The sequence below is a fragment of the Capsicum annuum genome, chromosome 7 (assembly GCF_002878395.1).
Source record: "Capsicum annuum cultivar UCD-10X-F1 chromosome 7, UCD10Xv1.1, whole genome shotgun sequence".
NCBI classification, from domain to species: Eukaryota; Viridiplantae; Streptophyta; class Magnoliopsida; order Solanales; family Solanaceae; genus Capsicum; species Capsicum annuum.
In genome coordinates, this window is record NC_061117.1 from 170,723,492 (window position 1) to 170,749,102 (window position 25,611).

The 25,611-nt window shown below is 29.6% G+C and overlaps 1 protein-coding gene across 2 annotated transcripts; it reads right to left on the reverse strand.

The window, feature by feature from the left end:
* Positions 1-761: 761 nt before the first annotated feature.
* On the reverse strand, positions 762-2,359 carry LOC107855252 (mitochondrial ubiquitin ligase activator of nfkb 1). Of its 2 annotated transcripts, none has more exons than XM_016700247.2 (2): positions 1,863-2,359; positions 762-1,564 (listed from the first exon to the last, which is right to left on the reverse strand). In XM_016700247.2, exon 2 carries the CDS (start codon positions 1,551-1,553, stop codon positions 1,047-1,049), a length of 507 nt encoding a protein of 168 aa, XP_016555733.1. In that variant the 5' UTR covers positions 1,554-1,564; positions 1,863-2,359; the 3' UTR covers positions 762-1,046. The 2 variants fall into 2 exon arrangements, with proteins under 2 accessions (XP_016555733.1, XP_047271245.1); XM_047415289.1 differs by having other exon boundaries at positions 762-1,584.
* Positions 2,360-25,611: the final 23,252 nt, after the last annotated feature.

The window sequence follows — 25,611 nt, forward strand, 5'->3', positions numbered from 1 at the left end:
TAACAACAATGAACAACAAAAATCGCGAAGAGAGAGAAAACAACAATGGATGAGAAGAGAGAGAAACGTACATTTTTTTTCTCCGTTTTCTGATATATTAGGTTAACATTTGGATCAAAGTGTAAAATTAAAAACTTATGGGCTATTCTCAATTTTTTCCAACTTTTTAAATCCATAATAAAGTAATTATCGCATACACTCAATTATTAAAACTTGAGTCACTTACACCTCAATTTGAAACTCGGTCACTTTTAACTCAATTGTCCACATAAGTTCTGCAGAATTTCTTTCTTGTTTAGGTGGTCAAGACTAGTTAAAGTACCAAAAACCACTTTGCTAATTTTCCAATGCACTAAATTGGTGATTTTGGGCAGTCTAAACATCATAACCGTGTGAACTTTCTTCAATTGGATGCCATACTTGGAAATACATTCTATGTTAAATTGTTGTTTTCTTTCAGCTGGATAAATAATTATGAGACATGAAATTCATTTCTTCTCCTTTTTTGCCATACTCATAAGCAAAAAATGGCACAAGATCCAAGCCTTAAGCACCAAGAATAACATGCTCACTGTAAGCCCACAAAAAATAACGTCCAGAACGTAGGTATACACATACCTTACTCCTATCTCAGGAGGTAAGGCAGGGAGACAGTTTCTCATAGATTCTCATCTCAATTAGTCTTATGCAATACTTAACGGAAAAATAAAATAAACTGTGCTCTCTTGCGAGATTTCCGGGTTAAATAAAATAGTATATGACAAAATCACAATGATTGAAAGCCAAATCAATTACTAGAAGCAAGAAGCACTTTATTCTACTTGCTTTTAAATTCTTTTCATTACCCCGTTTCACCCTTTTTCAAGTATGAAATACATAAATTACACTACAAAAAATAGTAACTAATGTCCCCCAACCCCCCAAAAAAAAAACTCAAAACAGTAGACATATAACTCCGTTTTTCAGGTCAACCAAGAAAAAAAAAAATCAAACTCAGAATATTAAAAAATGATTCCTAAAGTTTTTTTTTTCACAAAAATGGTATCTTAGAAAATATTGAGAATTTGAGTAATGGAACAATTACAAAGAGGGCACAATCCTCTATTCATGAACAGCTCTGTAGAACAAACTCTACAATAGGTATGTCCACAGGGGATAAAGGCGGCGCCCTTATTCCTTTCCATGCATACGCAGCACATGTCATCAATTCCACCTCTTGATTCTTCTTTGATATACCATTTCAGATTCTTCTTCTCATCTCTACCGTCCGTTTCCTCGAACAATCTCATCAACGTCTTCAATTGCGCCGTGGCATTCACGCTCTGAAATCGACGCTCCGCTGCCAATGCTGAAGCGAGGTTCATGGTTCCTTGATGGGCCATAATCATGGGCTCTTCTTCCTGGGCCTGTATTTGTTGGGCCTCTTCTTCTTCTCTCGTCGGCACGTCTGATACTCTTAGATTCCAAGTGGACCCACAACATGGTAGTCCGCTGAATCCTAGCCGTTGCTTCAAGCTTCTCCACATCGTCCTCGGTCTATCTTCACCATCCATTTTCCTTACTCCTTCAAAAGCGTTTTTCTCTCTGATTGTCAATAAAATTAAAGCTCAAGAAAAGGGAAATTTTCCAAAAATATGTAGCTTTTGAAAATATTAGCTCAATATACAATATTATATCTAGAAAGTATCATATATAGTGTCCTGATGAATGTTTATAAATAAATAAGTGAAAAGTTATGTGGATATGCGCAAAGTATGAGCTGCATAGCGTAAATATTTTTTCAAAAATAGACATTGAATATAAATTTCCCCGAAAAAGAAAATATGAAGGAAGGAAGAAGAAGTAAAGAGTGAAATGCTTACTTATAATGGATTGCAAAAGCTTGATAGGATGATCACATTGATACTTTAGAATAGCAGAATGAATTTTTCTTCTTCTTGTTTTTCTTGGTTTGCGTGCGTCTGCGTCTGCGTGTGCGTGAGAGAGAGAGAGAGAAATAGAGAGAGTTAAGAAGACAAATTGTGAAATTAGAGAAGGAAGGAGACAAATAAGAAAGAAGCGGTTAGTTACTTAAGGAGGACAATGATGTAAAGAGGTGGGAAGATGTTAAAAGAGGGATGTTGAAAAAGAAGCTTATTATGTCGATGTTCAAATTTTGGAAAGAGATTAGTTACAGGCTTACAGCTCATACACTGAATTTCAGTAATTGGTAGTAATAAGATTTCACAGTGAAAGAGAATGTGGAGTGTCGGGGGATGGGGGTAGATGACCTCTTTTTACTTAGTTTTACACCACAACTGCTTAACTTCATCCAAATAACACCTTAATCTCATAAAAACTTTTATATTAATGGCTGGTTTAGTAGAATGGATAAGAATAGCATCGAGTAGTAAGATTTATTTGTAATGTAGATATTATTTTTGTTAAATATTTGGGTTTTGTTATACTAGATAAATTGAGTGTATTTGAATTGGAATAATGTACTGAGTACAGCTTTAATCAATATTTTCACCCTCTATTAGAATTTTTTTATTTTTTTTCAGATTTTTTTTCTACTTTATTTCTAAACTGGTGTTTGGCCATAAGAATTTCAAATACAACTTGGAGTTATTTCTGCACTCTCATTTCTTTCACAAAATTTTAAAATAACTCTAATTTATATTCATGATCAGACACAACTCCAGCTTCAACTCCAACTCAATCTCCCAATTTTTTTTTTTATTTTCATGGTCAAATACCTACTCTATTTATATCGGATCTCATTTATTTGGCAAGAAATCCACAAAGATAAACTCTTCTATTTAAAAATTTATTTATTTTAAAGATGGTTTTCAAACATTGCAAAATCTTCATGTATTTCTTAAACTTCACAAACAGTTAAACTATATCACATAAATTTAAACAAGAGAGCATAAAAATAGTACTCAGGAAATTATATAACTAAAATATAGATTGAACAACATCAAAATTAATGCATATATTACTTTCCGTGAACCATACGTAGTAGCTTTGATGCATTGAGATACATGCTATTGAAGAATGCCACTAAATATAAATGTCCTGCGAGAGAGATCACTATTTAAATGGAAAAAAAAAAATCATGCTAAAGTATCATCACCATGTAATAGGTAGTAGAAGAAAAAAAAAATAAAAAAAAAAAATAAAAAAAAAAAAAATATATATATATATATATATATATATATATATATATATATATATATAGTACTTGTCAACAATAACCATAATAAATCTTCTTTTCTAACTAAGGGTGCGTAATAATGTGTTTGGTAGGAAAGACTAGAGGAAGGTATTTTTCAAAAAATGAAAGATCAATTAATATTTTTTCTAAAAAGAATTAACTTTATTTGTTTACATTTTTCATTCGATAGTAATTGTTGGATAATGATACTACTTTTTTCTGGAAAATGCTCTCTCCTTTCAAAACACGACTTGGGTAGTTAAGAGTACATTTGTAGAAAAGAGTTTATGACCCCCCGCGACACCCATGCCCAAGTTTAATGAGTGGAGTGCACTCCACTCGCCCTCTTGTGGTGCCATGTGTCTAATTTAACTTTTCTTTTTTATTAAAGCTTAACCTGATCCTATTACTCTTTTAATCCATCCGATCCGACCCAACCTCATATTATACCCTAACCCGATTAAACCTCTTCATCCAAATGAAAAGTCATCGGATGAGATAAAAACGTGGTAGAAGATTCACATCTCTTCACTCTTTCAATTTTTTATCAAATTTAAACCCGATAGAAGAGATAAATAATAATTTTGCTCTATTTTTCATTGTTGACAAGTAAAAATTATTTTTTGTCTCTTTTCAGTTGAAGTTGATTGGGTTGATTTCAACGGAGGTGGTACGATTTAGGATAAACACTTAAGGTTACAATCTTTTATGTAGGAACTACTGATTTTCAGTTCAAAGGTTAGCTTTTTTTTTTCCTAAATCTAGTAGATTTAGGGTTTATTTTCGTTCCTAAATTAGATCTACGGTTTTTTGAGTTAGGGTTTTTCCGCCTTTAATTTGTTCAAATTAATATTTTATTTTCATTTAGATGCTCAATATGTGATAATATAACCCTTGACATTTATAATAGTTCGATTTGACTAGGGTTTTAATTAGGGTTTTTGAATTAGGGATTTTTGTTGTCTTTAATTTATCTTGAAAACTAATCTGTTATAGTTTGTTTATGTTCTTCAATCTGTAACAATATGAGCTGTAAGGTTCAATATGTGATAAATAACCTGTGATACTTATAACTGTTGCATAAATACTATAATTTTTTTATTTTTGTGTACTGTGAGACTTGTATCTTTTTTATTTTTGTGTATTATGAGACTTGTATTTTTATTGTGTTTTTGTGGTCAATGATTTCAAGTTTATAAAATGAGTTTTGAACTGATCACTTTGAGATTTTACCATGGTGGAGAACTTAATATGGGTAAGGTGAAGAGGGAAAAAGGAAAAAGATATGAGGGTGGACAAGTTACTGAATTTTTAGATGTTGATGTAGATAGGTTGTCTTTATTTAAATTTAGGGATTATGTAAGGTATTTAGGGTATATTCCCAAACAATGCTTACTATATGTTAGACTACCCAAATGTTCTAAATTAAAAGAAATTAGGTCAGACAAGGACACACTTGACATTTCAAAGAAATTGGGTAATGGACAAGTTTAGAAAGATTTTGTGTTCACATAATTGGTGAACGTGAGGTGGCCCCACTTTTTAAATTTGTAAGTGATGGAGAATGGCATGTGGAGGGGACAAGTGGCGTGTCTTTTAATAAAGACACTGAAAATGACATTGAAAGTGTTAACAGAGCATCTAAAAATAGTGAAAATGCCCTTCCTTTTGACCAACCTATTGCTCATACTTTTTCTCCTCCTACTGACCAACCTACTGCTCATGTCTCTTCTCCTATAGTTGTTGCTCCTGGTAGTTAAACTGATGCTCCTAATAGTTCTATTGTTACTCCTACTAATTCTACTGTTGCACCTTTTGAATCTGTTGTAGATTCAGATGTAGAACCTATTGATGGAGGTATAGAGATTGGGAGTAATGTGGATGAATATATGGATGAAGAGTTTAGAGGTTTTAGGGAAGAAAAGAGGAAAGAAAAGAGGGAAAAAATGAGGAGAGAGACCAGTAATTCCTGAACATATTAAGTTAGGAACTGGAAAAAAGGGACCAGATATTGCTATGATGAATCTGCAGGTGGTGATAGAAATTGTTTAGAGGGAAAGTTAGCTGGTGATGAACCTTTTTACCCATCTGATGAAGCTGCCAGCTTTGAAACTGATTCAGATGATGTAATAGATGAAGAAGATGAAGTTGAACAGGTTGAACATAGAGATAAAGCTATAAGGAGGAAAAAAGTTAAGAGAGTTGCATATAATTCAAACTGTCAGAAAGTTATGTGGGAGTTAGGACTTGTTTTTTAAAGTGTTAATAAATTTAGAGCTGCTGTTACTAAATATGTTGTTGGTGAATGCGTTGCAATTGAAAAATGTGTTAATGAACCTACAAGAGTAAGGGTTAGGTGTACAAATGGTTGTCCATGGCTTCTTTATGCTAGCATTGATTCTATGTCTATGAACTTTGTTGTAAAAACCTACAATCCAGTTCATAAGTGTGATTCTATCAATAGGAATATACTTTGTAATACCAAGTTCTTAGCTATCCACTTCAATGAAAGGATAAAGGAACAACCAAATATTAGAATTTTTTTAGTTTCAGCTGTTTATTAAGAAGGAACTGGATTTACATATTGGGAGAACAGTGTGTAAGAGAGAAAAAAATAAGGTGATTGCAGAACTGATGGATGACTATAATTTGGAATTTGAGAGAATTTCAGATTATAGAGATGAGTTGTTAAGATCAAATTCAGATAGTACATGTGTAGTGAAGCTTCATGATGAAACATTTGAAGATGGTAGAAAAATATTTCAAGGTTTCTACATATGTTTTGGTGCAATGAAAAAGTCCTTCCTAGCTAGTTGTAGGAAGTGCGTTGGTTTGGATGGATGTTTTTTAAAAGGAGTGACAAAAGGACAGTTATTAGTTGTTGTGTGTAAAGATGGTAACAATCAAATGTTGCCACTGGCATGGGCAGTGGTTGAGATTGAAAACAAGACCACTTGGAGTTGGTTTATCAGGATTGTAAAAGAAGATCTTCAGCTAGGAGATGGGACAGATTTGACAGTGATAACAGACATGCAAAAGGTAAAAAAATGTTGTTTTTGCTTCTGTTTCTGTTTATATTGTATCTGTTTTTGTTTATGTTTATATTGTAACTATTTCTATTTCTGTTTTTGTTGTAGGGATTAGAAATTGTTGTAACAAAATATTTACCAAATATTGAACATAGAAGTATGCAAGGCATGTCCTTGCAAACTGATTAAAAGATGCTATATGTAGAGGTATTGAGAAGAAAAAATATTTTTGGAGGTGTGCAAGATCTACTTTGAGGCTGAGCTTAGGGACAACATTAGTTATATGAAGATGTTAGGGGGAGAAGAAATACTAGATAAGTTGATGTATTTTAATTCAGAGAGATGGAGCAAGGTTTACTTTAGCTTTGAAACAAAGTGTGATGTTGTAGACAACAACATGACAGAATATTTTAATGTATGAATTTTAGGAGCTAGGCATAAGACTATAATTACAATGTTAGAGGAGATAAGAGTAAAAATAATGAAAAGAGTGGAACAGATGAGGGATTTTTGTGAAATTTGGATCAGTGATATTTCTCCAATGGCTATGAAAGTGCTAAATGATAATACAACAAGGTCTATGAAGTACAACATAGAATAGAATTCGGATACAGGGTATGAGGTGTTTGATAGAGGATATACGTATATTGTGGATCTTGCTAGACAATATTATATTTATAGAGCATAGATGTTGAAGGGCATACCATGTCCTCATGCAGTGGCTGCTCTTCACCATAAAAAATTGGAACCAATAAACTACATCTCTCACTGGTACAATAGAGAAACTTACATGAACACATATAGTTTCTTCATTCAACCAGTTTTGAATATGAAAATGTGGCCACAATCATAGAATATCTCTATTATGCCTCCTCCTATTAAGAAGCTGTCAGGTAGTCCTGGAAAGAATAGGAAAAAAGAAGAAGGTGAAACCAAAAACAAAACTAGAAAGTTGTCCAAGAGGGGGATTGAGATTTCATGTGGCACTTGCCATAGCAAGGGTCACAACAAAAGAAGATGTCCAACAGGTGCACCTACTGCTGGCACTAATGCAAATCCTAGCCCAAGTTCATCTGCTGGTGCAGACCCAAGTGCAGGTCCAAGTGTAGTCCCAAGTGCAGCACCTACTGTTGGAAAAGGGAAAGGTTCAACTGAAAGAGAAAGGGGTAAACCATCAAAGAATTCTACAGAAAAGGTATTTTATCTAATTTGACAGTGTTGTGACCTAATTATGCTTGCCTTATACTGAATATCTTTTTTTCTTTATTTTTAGTGTGCTGACAGACCAAGAATGGTTGGAATGGAATTACTTCACACACAAAGTAGATGCACAATTCTTAATGTAAGCTTACTACTACATTTACTATCTAAATTTTATTTACTATAATTTCATTTACTAAAGTTGACACTTTCTTCATTTGAGCAGCTGGGAATGTCTAATGAAAGATTCAAAACTGCCAAGTCTTCAGCATTTGTGACTGAAAATCTCGGATATACATCAAAAACTGGTGTAAAATGAAAAGGAAAAAAGCTATGACCTCCAGGCAACTACAAGAAATGAGAGGCAGAAAACAAATGCAAACAAGGTCCAAGGCTGCACACTTAAGTCAAGAAAGCTCCAATATTCAATCTCTATGAGAAGTTGGTGTAGATTACATTTAACACTGTATAAAGCTTGACAGTCGTGACTGCATTTAAGACTATTTTTGATAATTTACTGATGTTGGCAGTTGGGATTGCATTTAACACTATTTTTTGGTAATTCACTGATGTTGACAGTTGCGACTGCTTCAAGAACAATCTATTAGTGGCAACTTTGACTGTATTTTGTAACTGTAATTAGTTTAACAATACTGATCTTTTTGTAAATGTATTTGGCTGCAAGATGTAATTGACACTTATTTTTGGTTAATGATTGTGCAGTTGTAAGTTCATTGTTGCTAAAATTTGTGTTTTTACTTTTGCACCAGTTGTGGCTGCATTTATTAATGTTAAATTTATGTTGTGATATTGAAATTTGTGTTTGTTCTTGTACAACAGCTATGATTGCATTTAGTGTTGTGATGTATACAAATTACAACACAAAGAACCACTGAAAACAAAGTCAAAACTGTTAAGTTCAACCGTACAATTTCATTACACAACAATTTAATTACACAAACTGACAGTTTTGTCAAAGGTAACATCTAATAATTGATACAAATTTCAACCCCCTAAAACATAACAAAAACAAAGCAACTTAGTTTTAGGGTATCCTTCTTGGAGCTCCTTTCAAGAACATGAATTGAAATAGAAAATTAACACCCAAAATACATACACAAATGAGAGTAGTCCATAGTTGTTTTTCCCTTTTCTTGGACTTAGCCAACTTGATCTTCCATTTCTTCTCATTTGCCTTCATCATCTTCAAATCATCCTGAAAATTGTCCATTTGCAATTCTATTTTGTTCATGTCTATTTTGCTCTCCACATATTTGGTTGTCCTAGTAGTCTTGTCATCAACTATTTTATGTTCACAAAATGCACAATTTACCGAAGATTCAACTCTTTCCTCAAGCTCCCCAATTCTTCCCAACAATTTAGGAATAACAAATTTCGATCGTTCATCAATAGAATCATCCTTCCAAAGTCAAAAATCGCATGATCTAGCATTCTAAAATGAAAGCAATTAGATTCTTATACACTATTCAAAATCAATGTTTGAAGGCAAAATTCACTTACTCCATAGTAAGGACAAGTCCAATATCGTCTACCCGAATTTCTTGAGGTCCATGAAGTCATCAAAGGCAACAAATGTCCATGTTAGCATCGAACCTCGACCAACTCGTGATCTTCTTCTTGCTTACAAAGTCTACTCAAACTTATCTTAGTCATTAAAGTACCTTGATTAAGAAAACAAGGTTTAAGAGAGGTTGAACAACACTTGAGGGAAGAAAAAATTATGAAAATGGCAACAAAATTAAGACAAAATAATCATCAATATAGTAAGAAATGGAAGGATTAGAAAGATTTAGTTACCAATTCTTCAAACAAATGCTCTTCAATTTCGATTTGAAGAGACAAAATTGGGAATTAGGGTTTCCTTTTGAGCCCCAAATTGGCTTTAAATAAGAATAGATCCATTGCAAATTAAAGATGATGTACTTTTAGCCGTTTATGTTTGTCATTGAATAGGTTGGACGCGTTTACACCAAGTGTAACATACGCGCCTAAGAATGGGTGTCGCGGGAAGGTAATAATATCACTTTTATATAGTTTAGGTGTGTAATGGCTCACTTATATAGTTTAGATGTGACTTAAACTTTTCGGGTATAGTTTGGGGTGGAAACGATGCCTTTTCCCTATATTTATGGGTATAAATATAAATTAGCAGTAAAATAATGTCTAAAATAAGGGAAAAAATTAAAGAAGGGATAAAAATAATGATGAGAGAGAAAAAGAGATATATATTAATTAAGATAGCATTAAGTTTGAAATTATAATTATCTTATTCTTTAAAATAGCTATATACGTAATATTGAAAAAGTAATGTTATAAGGTGAGTTTTATGTAAAAATTTAAAAGATTGAGGTTATATGTAATAATAATAAAAGTTGGAATTGGAGTTGAAAAATTGTGAAAACAACAAAAACCTGTTTTCCCTTTTAGAAAATAAATTCAGAATTATTTTTCAAATTTTCATGGCCAAATACCACAATTTTCAACTCTGAAAAGAAATTCGAAAAAAAGGGAAAAATTTTCATGGCCAAACTGGCCCATAGTCTCTGCTCTCATTGTCATGTCAAACTACTATATAAGTAAAGGATATACATATTAATACAATGATCTATTCAAATAAAGATTTTATCAATGTAATAAATCATCTTTACATGAGATGAAAATATAATATTATAACACATATAGTATAATTAATAGTATATCCTAACAATACAAACACCAGGTTGGTAAATTCATTTTTTGTAGTGAAAATTACTTTTAACTTTTTTCCAATTTTTAAAAATGTCAACAAAAATAAAGAAAGACATTCCTATGCTCTCCTTCAATACAAACAAAATGTGGAACTTTTCTTTGTGAATTCATCCATTCCAGAGAGAAAAAGCTGTAAAAGGGGGCACTAGAAAATTGAGATAATTAAGCATGTGCATTTAGAAGCATGATGATTACCATTAGGATTTCAACTTAAATAAAGAAATAAAGATCCCTCAATAATCAAATTCCCTAATCAAATGCTTTTCTTGTCATTATGCGAAGGCTCAATTTTCTGACTGATTTGACAATCAAACAAACATGCAGGACCCCATTAAAAATCTACCTTATATTAATCTGGCCTAAGCATTGTTCAAAATTTTCACCTTATTATAGTTTCACTATTTCATTTGTAGAGTTCTAAGCTCGATTTAGTTTAACTGATGTGAAGCCTTAAAGTACCAATTAATTACTTTTATACGATTCATAGATTACGAAGTTGCGAAATCAACCGACAATATTTATCTCAAGATAGACTCTATATTACACTCCATTGAAATACTATCATTTCCAAATCATAAATGAATCTGAGATGGTTCGCGTACCAAAACAATTTTTCTGAGATGGTTCGCGTACCAAAACAATTTTTCTTTCTAACACCTCTCTTTTGTTTGGGGTGGGGGGGGGGGGGGGTCGAGCTCTAAGACTCAAAAAGCCGAAGTTAAAGAGTTGAAAAATACAAAGATATTTTTGATAACCCAGCTAGGAAAACAAGAAGTCTACACTAATTTGTCGAATAATGTAAGAGAAAATTTTGCCATATTATGTTTTACTCTATTCCAAGATCTAGGAATATATGTAATTGCAATTTCTTCAAAAATCCTCATTAACTTTCATATATCTTTGCATGTTGTATCTATCTCCCATGAAGCTACACTTCTCTTCATAATCATATCCACTATATTCTTTGCGTTTGATAAAATTTGCACCTTTATCCATCCATTTTCTTGAGCTTTTTTCAAAACAGTCCCGATTGCAAGCGCTTCTGCAATGATGGTCTTCCCAACAAATTGAATTGGGGTACCAAGTGCTTGAAGCAAATTTCCAGAGGAAAAAAGAAGATAACAAATACATTTGGCTTAATAGCAATTCTAGTCCCTCAACAATTAAAATTCAACTAATCACGTTTAACCTTCAATTCAATTAACAAATACATTTGTCTTAATAGCAATTCTAGTCCCTCAACAATTAAAATTCAACTAAGCACTTTTAACCTTCAATTCAATTAAAATGTGTACTTTTAATTCTTTTGCTTACAAATTTACCAAATATGTGTTACAATAAATTTGTAATATTTTCATATATGTAAATAATATTGGTCTAAAAATAATTAAATATGATTATATTTCTTGCTTACGTGGATCAAAGATACACATTTTAATTATAAAAATTAAATATGTTAGAATCATATTTATTGTATAATAAGAAGCAAAATAAAAAAATTTCGATGATTGAGAGACGAAAAGAGTTACTCCCTCTATTTTAAAAAGAACCACTTACTTTTATTTTTAGTTCGTTTCAAAGAAAATAATTTATTTTTTTTTACAATACTTTAATTTTAACTTTTCATATGACATGTTTAGATCATAAAATTAAAGAGTAATTTAGTATATTTGACACAACTTTAATTTAAGATCATAAGATTCAAAAGTATTCTTTATTTTCTTAAATTTTAAGCTAAGTCAAAGTAGATCATTCTTCTTTTTAAAATAGGAGTGTAATATATACCAATAAATAAATGGTGTTGGTAAAAAGGAAAGAACCTTACGATAACATCTGCTGCTCTGTCTGTGTATTCATTGTCGTGTAATCACTTTTCAAAGGCATTATACAAAGTTTAAAATGCTTTCTGTCATTTCTGACTTCTTTGGATGCTTTACTATTTTGAAAATGTAATTTCTTCATAAAACTTTGCATTTACAGCTCCTCCCTTGTGCATTCTAAAGCTGTGTTTTAAAAAATGTTTTTGGAGCGGATCTCAAGGCGGGGCATAGTAAAAATGCATTGAGATGATTTTTTTACTACTTAGCCAATGCCTTTTTCTTTGTTGAAATTAAAGGATAACTGTTATTAAACAATAAAGAAGAATAAAGAACAAGAGTAGACAGAAAATAGAGAAAATAATTTTTATTTTTATTTATAGAGAAGAGATCATAAGATTGTACATATAATGAACAAAATCCTCTATTTATAGGAAAAATTTATTCCTAGTTTGAGTAAAAAACGGATGTTTCAAATCCTAATAGATATCAAAGTAGATCTTGATAGACATTCATTATAATGCAAATATATTTATAACACTCACCTTTGAATGTCTAATTGGTAGATAATATGTCTCGCTAAAACCTTACTAGAAAAAACCCAGTAGAAAAAAAATCTAGTGAAGGAAAAGGAGTACACATCTCTAATAATACGCATTTCAACTGCCTCATTAAAAACCTTACAAGGAAAACTCAGTGGAACAAAACCTCGTAAAGGAAGAAGAGTACAACGCGTATTAACTCCCCCTAATGAGAATATCCTTGAACCTTTGCATCCCGATTTTGTACACCATCTTATTAAAAGTTCTAATTGGAGAAGACTTGGTGAATAAATCAGTCACATTGTCAGTTGAACGAATCTGTTGCACGTTAATATCATCATTCTTTTGTAGCTCATGTATGTAGAAAAGTTTTGTCAAAATGTGCTTCGTTCTATCTCCATTTATGAATCCTCCCTTAAGATGTGCTATGTATGCTGAATTATCTCTGTATAAAATTGTGGGTGGATTGTCATATTTCACACCACATTTTTCTCGAATGAGATGTATCATGGACCTCAACCATACACATTCTCGGCTTGCTTCATGAATAACTATTATCTCAGCACGATTCGATGAAGTGGCTACGATAGACTGCTTGGTATATCTCCAAGACATGGCAGTATCCCCACATGTGAACACATTGTATGTTTGAGACCGAGATTTATGCGGGTTAGATGAGTACCCAACATCAGCATGACCAGTAAGATTGGGACTACGATATTTAGAATAAAATAAACTCATGTATCTTATCCCATTTCGATGTCTCCTAGTAGGAGTAGAAATATACTTTGCTAACAAATTGAGCGAAAGACTATATTGGGTCTTGTAGTTTTTTACAAGATACATGAGTGTACCAATTATACTAAGATATGGTACTTCATAACCAATCTAAATAGGTATATTTCTCATTTCAGCAAATAATCTTATTGCTTTTGAAAACTCTCCAAGAGTTTCAATAATTTTCAAGCTATAAGCTTATAAAATATAAGGATTATCAATAAATTTCCCAGAAACTTTTATATTTTGAATCCTTAAAGAAGTTTTCATACAAATTTTGTCAAAGTGACAATATTCAACATTTTATGTGTGACATCTTCAAGTGTCTGGACTGCAAATCAAATAAGTTTTCACTTACCAAGATGCATCCTTTCATGTCACTTGATAAATGTTTCTACGTCAGCATGCTTAAATTAACGTAGAATTAAGATTCTCGTAATTTTTCACAATATTGCGTCAATATTGTGTCAAAGATATTGATGATATATCATTTAGTATCGGTTCTCAATGCGACATAACATTTTGAGATCTCATCACTTCATTATTTTCAGGTACATGAACCTCTCATAAGGTTTCATGAAGTGTTATGTCGTAGGCTCTTCAAGAGTTCATTGCCTTCTTATTATGATTATTTGCTCCTTATTTTTCAAGGACTATTTCATTTGGACCGATTAGTCTATCACGCTTCACGCATGCATTGACTTTGTCTTTTAGGAACACAAAATAAGAGCACTTGCACTTAATAATCTCCCTTTTATGTTAGGAAAACTAACATGCATGCTCTACTTCTTTGAGGAATTCATCTTTGTGCATTATGGTATATTCATTAATCGTATACTGCACATTAAAATTATTAGATGGAATAATTGGTTCCCGACTTTGAACCAATTAAGAGGGAAGAAATAATCATAATTTATTGGTCTAATGCATACAAATGCTATTGCAATATATCATATTTCAGACCAATATATTAAGTTTTGTTCTCATTAACAATGGTTTAAATATTTATCGAAGACATTCAATGTTAAACCATCACCATCAAGATGAATTATCTTGATTACACAATCTGAAAATTATGCTCAATTTATATTGAACAAGTAACTTTATGAATATCAAACGTAGGTTGACCATGAATGTATATGTGATCATCTTATTGATGCATCTTTTCAACATATCGTATGATAGGTGAACGGGCCTTTATTCACCTTCTATAATTTTCAGATTTGAAAGGATCCAATCCCAATATTAGTTGGTCCAACCAACTTATCCTGAGAACAAACGACATAAACAATTCTTGAAGAATCTTCTAGTTCTTTAATACATGCACATCTTCGAGATGTCACAATAGTTTATATCAATTTATGAACTTTTATTCTAGTAAACTCCAAGTTTACCATGACATGTACTTTTTCTTTAGTAAATTTCAAATTTACTATTACATGAATAAATTTCAGATTTACTACTTCGAAAGTAGATTTCAAAATTATTCAACCTCTTTCGGAGGTGAGTTGTGATACAATCACAATCAAGTGCACGTTTGCATTAATAAGTTTCTCATTCCCCAGGAATGGAATATAATCGTACCTTAAGCCTATCAAATTATGATAGCTTATAACCTCTTTCAAGATTCTGCTACTTCAGAAGCAAATTGAGGCATACATATGACTTAGAGAATTTTTCTCTAGCATATATTATAATCATATAAGTGTGTGAAAATATCGTCACTTTTGATGATCATTATCATATTGTCCCTCCACGCGTATATTCGTGCATTCAATCACTTGTCTTCTTTCAGACATATTATGCACTGCTACCACATACACCTCAAGAATGAAGTAAGTTGTCATATTTCAGACTTATCATATATTACTACCATATTCACTTCATGAAATGAAGCATATTCAATGGGTCGAATTTCATGACTTTTCATCAAACACCCATTATTTTACCTTAACGATATAATATCATCAATATAGTGCATTGAGATCCAATCTAACGTCTTATTCATATAAAGGCGTCTTAGGCAAAAATTGATGGGACTTGAACCCAACATATTATCATATTTCTTGATAATATTATTCTTGATGAATAAATTTAAAACATAAATGATTCCAAGCCAATTATTTTTTCTCAAATCCAATAATAATTATTTTATTAGTAGCAAAAGACAGATAATATAAGGAATTACTAACCTTGAAATTATTTTAAATTTATGACACTTCTAAAGGTAATACACCTCCATTTGAAAATCTTGTCTATTAATATCAAAATTAATAAATATATTCTACGGATTTTTTTAGCTACTATATCCCACGTGATCTTGAACCAGTATGTCATATTATTGGAATAAAAACATATTCCAATTCAATGTCATGAAATTAATTAGAGGTGTAGAAGAAATTTACTCACAGTATTAGGGATGACTCTTTTTTTTCCTTTTTCATGTCATCAATCTTGAATTTGGTTGTGGCCAATTTCCTCGGTCATAGCTTAACTCCAGCTCCGCCACTTATGTCAGTCCTCTTATCTTTCAACCACAAAGTTCTCAAACCAAACTCAGTAACATACACCAACGTGTACCATATCACTTTCAACAACTTTGTCAACAAGCTCCATATCTTACGATCGTTTGATGAACTTGAAATTGAACTCGAAGCTTAGCCTTCAAATTTGAGACGGCAGAGTCTCGTGCTGATAACGTGTTATAAAACAAGAAAAAATAAAGAAGATTAGAGAGAATAGAGAGAGTGATTCTTATTTCTTCTCTTGAGGGATGAGAGATCGTAAGATTGTTAATACAATGAACAAAATCCATCTATTGGAGAAATTTACTCCTAGTCTGAGTAAAAGACGGATGCTTCAAATCCTAATAGATATCAAATAGATGTTGATAGATATTGATAGACATTCAATATAATTTAAATACATTTATAACAATAGCAATATTGCAGAAGTGTTGCAATTTGATTTAAAAGTATCCAAAAAAATGTCGTATAAGCTTATATGGGTCATGTCCACAAGGTTGATTTTTCAGGTGATCATCAAATCAATAGTTATTTATCTAAAAAAAAATCACATTTTTTTCTTGACTTTAGTGTTTTTCAACCCAAAAAAAACAAGTACTTTCTGCGTTTCATTTTTTTACTCGTTTCAAATTTTCTAATTTGGTGTCCCATTTTACTTATTTTTTTAACTTATTAAGACAAAATATTTTTTTTTTTCATACTTTACCTTTTGCATTAATTATTTTTTCTTTAAATTAAAATGTAAACATCATTTAATAGGGGTAATATGGAAAACTAGTCATGTTATTTATTATTTTTCTTAATAACTGTGTCATTCTAATTTGAAACGAGTAAAATGGAACGGAGAGAGTAATTTTTTGATACAATAACTGCTCATTAAGGATCTGTTGTGCGTTTTTTTTTTCTTTAATCAAAGAACTTTGTTGTGCGTTATATATGCCATTTGATTCTCAGAAGCAGCAATCATATTCTCATCAAGTGTCCTTACTCCTTCCCACTACATTAGTAATTGAAGCTTATTAAAGTTACGAAAAATTCGTTTGACCACAAAAATTTAATTCAAATTTAGTCATAATAGAAAAAGTTATGTACACACTATAAGTTAATTAATTTTTAGATATTTTTACCATTTTTATTCGATATTTAAAATTGAGAGTTTCTAAATGACCATAATTTTTTGCCATAAAATGGCCATATATGTACAAAGACCATACTACATTGATCATAATTATTTAAAATATTTTTTAGAAAAGTTCATCAACGATTATTAATATATTGATCATAATCCTTTAAAATATTTTTAGAAAAAGTTCATCTATGATTAACTAATTTTGAACTTATCACAATAATAAATTTTTTATTATATAAAAGTCATTCAATTCTAAAGTTTATCACATTTTTTTAAAACACTAGTTAGGGTTGATAAATATGAACCCAATAATTTTTATAATGTGTCACTGTTTATTATATTTAAAGTATTTTGAATTTTGATTGCTAATATTGAAATATTTCAAATTAGACTTAAAAAATTAAAAATTTATTTAAGTATTTAAATATAATAATTAATAAAATTATTTAATTAGAGTACATATCTTTTGACATGATTTTTTGGCCCAAAAATGGCCATAAATGAATAAAGACTATACTAACATTTTTATTTAAAAAAAAAAAATCTTTGTAATCTATTAAATTCAAGAGGTTAAATGTAACTAAAATTTATGTTGAATAAATTATAACTATCATTAAATATGAAAGGGGAACATTTATTTAACTTTAAAATGGGAGAACCTCCTTAATTTCACCTTCTATCCAATCACACCTTCCCTTTTCGTCCTTCTCCCTCAATTTCTCTTTAGTCTTTTTTTATCAAAATTTAAAACTAATTTTATTATATATTGATCATAATTCTTTAAAATATTTTTGGATAAAGGTCATCGGTGGTTAACTAAATTTTAAATTTATCACAGAAATTTATTTATTTATTATATAAAAGTCATTTCATTCTAAAGTTTACCATAAAAGTGTTTTTCTTAAAACATTAACCAGGTTCAACAAATATGAAAAATATGTTTTTATAATGTGTCTATGTTTATCATGTCTAAAATATTTTAAATCCTGATTATCATTATTGAAATATTTTTAAATTAGACTTATAAATTATTTAAATATAGTTTAAATTTATTAAAATATAATAATTAATTAAAACTATTTAATTAGAGGATATATTAATAGTTAATATAAGTAATATTCACAAGTTATCAAATTACCATAATATAGAGGTACAAAATACAACAATAATGGGTCTTGATATCTTTAGTTGTTGTTAACTAGGGTCCACAAATGTAAATTTTGTGATTTTTACAATTTCTATAATGTGTCAATATCTATTATGTGTATAGTGATATGAATTTTGACTGTCGTTAATGAAATATATTAAATTATATTTAAAATTTATCTAAATATATAGCTTAAATTTTATTTAAATATCATATTACTTAATTAGAGATCATATTAATAACAAATATAAATTATAATTTGCAAATTATAAAATCGACGTAACATAAGGACGTAAAACGACAAAATCAATGCATGACTCTCATGAGTTGCTGTTAACTAGGATAAAAATATATGAACTATACGATTTTCATAATATGCCGATGTCTACCATGTTTAAAGTGTTTTGAATTTTGACTATCGATATTGATATATTTTGAAATTATATTTAAAAATTATCGAAATAAAATTTAAATTTATTTAAATATAATATTTAATTAAATAACTTAATTAAAGAATATATTCATAAAAATTATCAGTAATGATTCACAAATTATCAAATCAGCATAAGCTAAGGATCTAAGGCTACAACATTAATGCGTCTTGATATCTTGAGTTGTTGTTAACTAGAGTCAACATATGTGAACTGTATAATTTTAAGGATTCTATAATGTGTTGATGTCTATTATGTCTAAAGTGTGTTTGAAATTTTGACTGTTGTTATTATTCAAATTATTTAAATATCTAGTTTAAATTTATTGCAAGTTGGCTCGGACACCATTACTATAAAAAATAATTTAAACATAATTAATAATTAGAGGTCGTATTAATAACATACATAAATGATAATTCGCAAGTTATCAAATCGGCAAAACACGAGAGCCCAAGCCCCCCACAACATTAGCGGAAGACTTTTTAGGATTGTTATTAACTAGATTGACACACATGAACTATATGACTTTTATGATTTCTATCATGTGTTGATGTCCATCATGTCTAAAATAAGACTCATATTTGATAGCAACTAACCCTTATAAATGATACTAAATTGATATTCAAGATACATATATTATTTATTAAAAATATATTAATAAATAAATATATATATATATATATATATATATTTATAACTAATATTATAAAAATAATTGATTCATGTTTTTTGATAATTTTTTATGACCCACATAATTTAATTCAAAAGAAAAGAAAATATGAATCTATAACTTTGTTCAGCAATAAAATTCTATTTTAATTCAATAATTAAAATAGTAGTGTAGTTAGTCAGTTATGCTAGATATATAAATAAATACTAATAAACATACGTGGCATAACATAAAATTACAAGAAGTAATGATTGACAAATAAAAAGAAAGGAAATGGAACATAAATAATGTAAAATAAAAAATTATAATTAAAAAGCAAAAGCTAAAATAGTAATAAAAAAATGAAATGATGAAAGAGGCTAAATATCCATGTGACACTTTTTAATTCGGAGAGAAATTGATGAAAGAGACTAAATTGTTATTTTTTTCTTTTATTTTTAATTTGGAAATGATTTAAAATAAAAATTTAGTAAATGTATAATTTTTTTTATTTTATAAAATAATTTTTTTGTGTCTAACGCTATTAATAATTTATTTTCACTTTAAATACTTAAATTATTTGTAATTTTATTTAAATGTAATATTTTATTTTATTCTTTCACTTTAAAATTGTTTTATACATAATTTCTTTAAATGTTTAAAAAATAGGTATAATATTACAGAAAGTATAGGTGTAAGATTTTCATAATATAGCATATGTATGCTTGATTTTCATAATTAGGGTCGAAAATTATGAATTGTATAAATTTTGTGATTTCTATAATATGTCAATGTCTATCATAACTAAAGTAATTTGAATTTTGAGTGTTGCTATTGAAATAGTTAAAAGATATATTTAAAAAAATAAATATATAGGTTAAATTTTATTCAAACATAATAATTTATAAAATTACTTATTTAGAGTTCATATTAATAGAAAATATAAGTAATGATTCATAAGTTTTCGAATTGGCATAAAATTAGGACAAAAACTACAATATTAATTTTTTAGTACTCTCCTAGGTTGTTGTTAATTAGGTCAAATAAACTTCTTTGATAAAAGATTACAAAAATATAATACTAAATTTATATTGTGTACATAGAGATTAATTTTTTTTATCATAAAATCAAACACTAAGTTTCATCATAATAATATATTTGTCGATCTAATTAAATTATATTTTTCATCATTTGATTTGATTTGATACAATCTTACCAAGTCTTACAAGTAAATTTGAAATATAATTTAAATAGATCAGTGATTATAATATAGTTATTTTTAACTAACTAATTATAACCGATTTAAATAAAATTTTACTGGGTTTTATCTTGATTAGATATTTTGATAATTGTTATGACTCTCAAACATTATTTATTGAAATAATACTTTTATGGTTTATTATTAAATTGAATTAACTAATAATTACTGCAAATGTAATTATTGTTAGTTGAACAAGGATTAATAACTAAACATAATAGTTATAAAAGTGTATCTATATAATAATTTGTATTTAAATAAATGGACAATTAAATTTAATTGCTTTTAATCAAATAATTATATTAATTTTAAACAAATTATTTTCACTAAGTGTTACGTTATGTTTGTTCGATAATAATACTTGTAACAACTTCAAAATTTGATGAAATATGTGAAATTAGTAATTTTGTGTAATTTAACTATTTTACCCCTCCTCGTAGTTGTATTATGATATTTCTGGGGTGTGGGAGTGATTGACACGATTTTCGATGCATTTTGGTAGCATTTATGCAAATTATGTTTTTTTATGGCTTTGAGAGCCTTATTTTTTATTTATATGGATATCTTTTGATCCGTACGATGGATGGCCGAATGGACTGCGCCATCAACTCTGGAATATCGATTTTAGGTAGGCAAACCTTTGGTTCGGGTCCCGTGCATCCAAGCTCATTTCGACCTATTGGTCGAAAAATTGGAAAATTGAAAATATAGGTATGGGATCCACATTTGGTCGAAACGACCTCGGATGGAAAATCCGACTTTGCCAGAAGATCTGGAATATCAATAATAGGGTGTTAGCATATTTGGTATGATTTTACGGCTTTTAAATCTCATTTTGACCATCGGTTTGAAAAATTATAATTTGAAATTTCGGGGGTCAGCTTTGTGAAAACGATATTTTTTTGAAAATCAGATATCGCCATAGCATATGAAACGTCAAATTTAGTGTGGTTATATAGTTCATTTGCATAAATCGAACTCCAAATGAATTCCGGATACCCCGTCGAAATCCATTTCGACTTAAGGGAAAAAATCTACACAGCTATTGCAGAACAACAACAACAAACCCAGTATATTCCCACCTAGTGGGGTCTAGGGAGGGTAAAATGTACGCAGTCCATACCACTACCTCTAAAGAAGTAAAGAGGTTGTTTCCGATAACCTCCTGCTCAAGACAAAGGACAATATACAAAAACATCAAAAGCATGAAACATGATAAAACTAACATAGGTACAACATCCAAAAAAATGTTGTACATTATCAAACAATGGACACCAAAGCTATTGCAGAAATCCACAATAAATAACAGATTTTTCACCCTTTTGGCCATTTTGCTCATTTTCATCTTGGCTCTTGGGAGTTAAACCCTAAAATAGTGTGGGGGCTTAAAAGTAAAGTTTGTGAGAGTTTGAGAAGCTAGATTAACACTTTTTTCTTGGTTTTATTACGGACTAAAGGTAAGAATTCACCTTTTTCTTAGTAATTTCTTGATTAATTTCTCAAAACCCCAAAATCTTAGAGCATGATTTTAAACTCAAATTTCACTCCTTTCACTTGAATAATATTTTTATCTTATAATTACTAGTTTTTCATTAATTTAATCTTCAAAACAACTCTGATTCTTGATTTTAACAACTCTGATTCTTGATTTTAACCCGAATTTCAAAGATTTTACCCGGTAAAGCTCAAAAATAGTTTTTCTTCAATTTGAACCCTATTTTTACTCGATTTAACTTGGGTTTTCAGATGTAGGTTCCTAAAAATATGGTAAACATGTTTTTGAACTAAAGTTTTGATTTTTTATTTTTTTTTTTGAAAACCTATTTTGGGGTTCGGTTTGACCACAGACCAAAAGTAGTCAATATGGGTGTCGTGAGTTTTGTCTTGACGCGTAGACTTCATATTTAATATTTTTAGTGGAGTTTGAGATTGTTCGTAAAAAGTAAGATTGCGGGTTCAAGTGTAGAAGATCGGTTTTGGCTTTCGAGGTAGGTTATGACTTAACTCTTTCAGACTGAATTGGATAGTAAATGATGATACAAAATGCACGTTAAGGGTGAAAATTAATCATGAAAAATAGTTATCTATGTGTTGTGCACGTGTGGGGGCGTATATGTGATGTAATTATCGACATTGAGATATTATGTGATATGTTTGACCGTGTAAGGTCCTATATGGTATTGATAGACTTAAATAAATGTGAATAATTGTATTGTATTGTTTAATGTGGTACCATTGGTGTATTGTGATTATATTCAGACTTTATTGGCATATGAGACATGTGAAAATTCATGGATGAAACAAAAATAATAAGTGGATATTGGCTCATGTGGTTGTGGGAATGTATCATTGTGGTTGTTTGTGGAAATATATCATGTGATTGGTTGTGGAAATACTCATTGTGATTGGTTGTGAGCATCACATCTTCATATCATACTCATTCATGAAACATTGGTATCACCGTGGCAACATCTGAGAAACACTAGCAACACTTTTTTTAAAAAAATATTGTAACACCTTATAAAATCCCTTTTTAAGGGATATACCGAAAAGGAGATATAAGATATGTGGATTTTTTATGGATTGATGAACCCCCCATGGGTCCTGCGCTAGGACGCTTACCTCCGTAGGTATATATGGGGATTGTGCGATGATCTCGGAGGTTGTGCAACGACCTTGTGCATCATCATCATTATCATCATCATCATCATCATATACATTGCACTTACTTTATTGTGTTTATGTTGTGTTGTATTGTCTTATTGACTTGTCAACTATGTATTAGTCTTACCTTTCTTTACTTGTATTTGATGATCTTGTATCTACATGTTCTCTCTTATTCTATTTATATGTGACGTAATATATACTTGTGTCTTATATCTTGGTGTGTTGATGTAATATATGTGAGATATATTAGAACTGTTAGTGTAAGCGATGTGGGCTACCGTTGTAGAACATTTTATGATTACAGGTGACGTGCCTTTAGTGTATATTTTGTATGCTTTATTTACTACTTTGCTTGGTTGGCCTATGATACCTAATGAGTATAAGTGGACCGTACTTATGTCTACTGCGCCCTTTCGGTGTAGGTCGTAGCTCGAGTGCGCCTTAACTTGCTTGATTCCGGCGATTGTTGGAGCTTTCAAGGCAGCGGTTGGACATTCATGCATCCGAAGTTCACCTCTATCTTTTATAGTAGTTATGTCTTTATTAGTATTTGGAGACGGTTATTATTCCTTTGTGGTTATTTTTTCAATGTATTTGATTCTTGAATTGTATTAGTAGTTCTTACACTATTAACACCTGGTTTTACGCATGATTGGTATTTTGGATAAGTTCTTTCCGCATTGTTATGATTATTTATATGGTTCGACTTCGTTCTAGAAGCCTTACCTTGCGATATTTTTATCTTTTCCTCTTTTCGTATCAATTTGAGTGATAGACTTACTTGTCAAGGTACGCCGCGACAAGTGCCATCATGACCCTCGTTTTTGGGTCGTGACAATACCTTTATTGCAATGGCGTCTATAGAAGTTCAGTATTTTAAAATGAAATCTATGTAAGAAATTATAGTCAATTTTTGGATGAAAGAAAACCTCTTTATAAAGAGAAAAATGAATAAATTAAATTTCATTTTTTTGACTTAATTATCGATTAGAAGATTTAGCTTGTATGAATTATTATTGATTTGATACCAATAATGAACTATTTAGTATATTAAGCATACATATATATATCCACAATTAAAATTAATTGATAGTCTTATCTCACATATAGAGTATTTGAAGTGTCATTAGAGTTGTCGACGATTGGATCCAATTTTATAGCTTGTAAATTTTAAATGTAATTTTTAAAAATAAGTAAATATATTAACTTTTATTAACTAATTATATCAAATCTAAACAAAATTTTAATAAGTCTCACACAAGTTATCCTAATCAACATGATAATTAGTATTTATTATGTGTCTCAAATCAATTTCATAAAATCGCTATTATAGCTATTATATGTCCTTTAATTTGTTATTTTCTAATAGTACACAAAAATTGTGGTCAAATAATTTATGTGTTCAAAATTTTAAAGATAGAATATTTTTATGTCACAAATACATCAATTTTTAAAGTTAAATGACGTTTATGTTTGAATTTTTTTATGTGATAGAATCAATGTTATGTAATAGCAGATAAATTTTACCTATCTTTGATTTCAGTTATTCAATTTTTCAATTCTTTTTAATTTTCACCTACAACATGCCTAGTGTAAGTGAAAAAATTATTTTTAACATGATAAAAGTTAATTTAGCAATAGTAACCTCAGCTTGTAGCCATAATAAATTATTTCAAACAAAATATTATAATTAATCAATATTTCTACTTCAGGTTATTAAGAAATCTAAAAACAATTAAATGTGGACATAGTTAATTTTTATTCAGAGTACTAAGAAATTATGACAATAGTTAGCTTAATAGCTATAATGAGTGTTTATTTTGGGTTGATGTTTATTAGGGTCAACAATTATGAACTCTATGATTTCTATAACTAAAAATTACATAAATACACAACTTATGTTTTCAATATTACAAAAAATCCCAACTCCCTAAACATATTACAAAAATCTCAACATATACACAGAATGCTATGTATATGTCAATTATGTTATGTATATTAATAGGGAGAGAGAGTAAGGTAATTAAAAAAATGGGAGAGAGTATAATTACTTCCAAAAGAGTTGGTATTTATGTTATTTATACTTATTATAATGTGTTAATATCTATCATGTCTAAAGAATTTTGAATTTAGATAATCGTTATAGAAATATTTTTTAATTATATTTTAAAACTATTTAAATATGTTGTTCTATTTTTTCAAACATAAAAATAAAATCACGTAGTTAAAGTTCATATTAATAACAAATATAATTAATGATTCACTAGTTAATAATTATATTTTTTAATTCACCAGTTAACAAATATAATAATTAAAGTACGTAGGATCGCATGACCATAACATTAATATGTGACTTTCTTGAATTGATGTTTAACCAATATCGACTTTTTTTTAACTATGTAATTTTTATTTGTGACGATATCTATCATGTCTAAAGTAATTTGAGCTTTAACTATCACTATTGACATATTT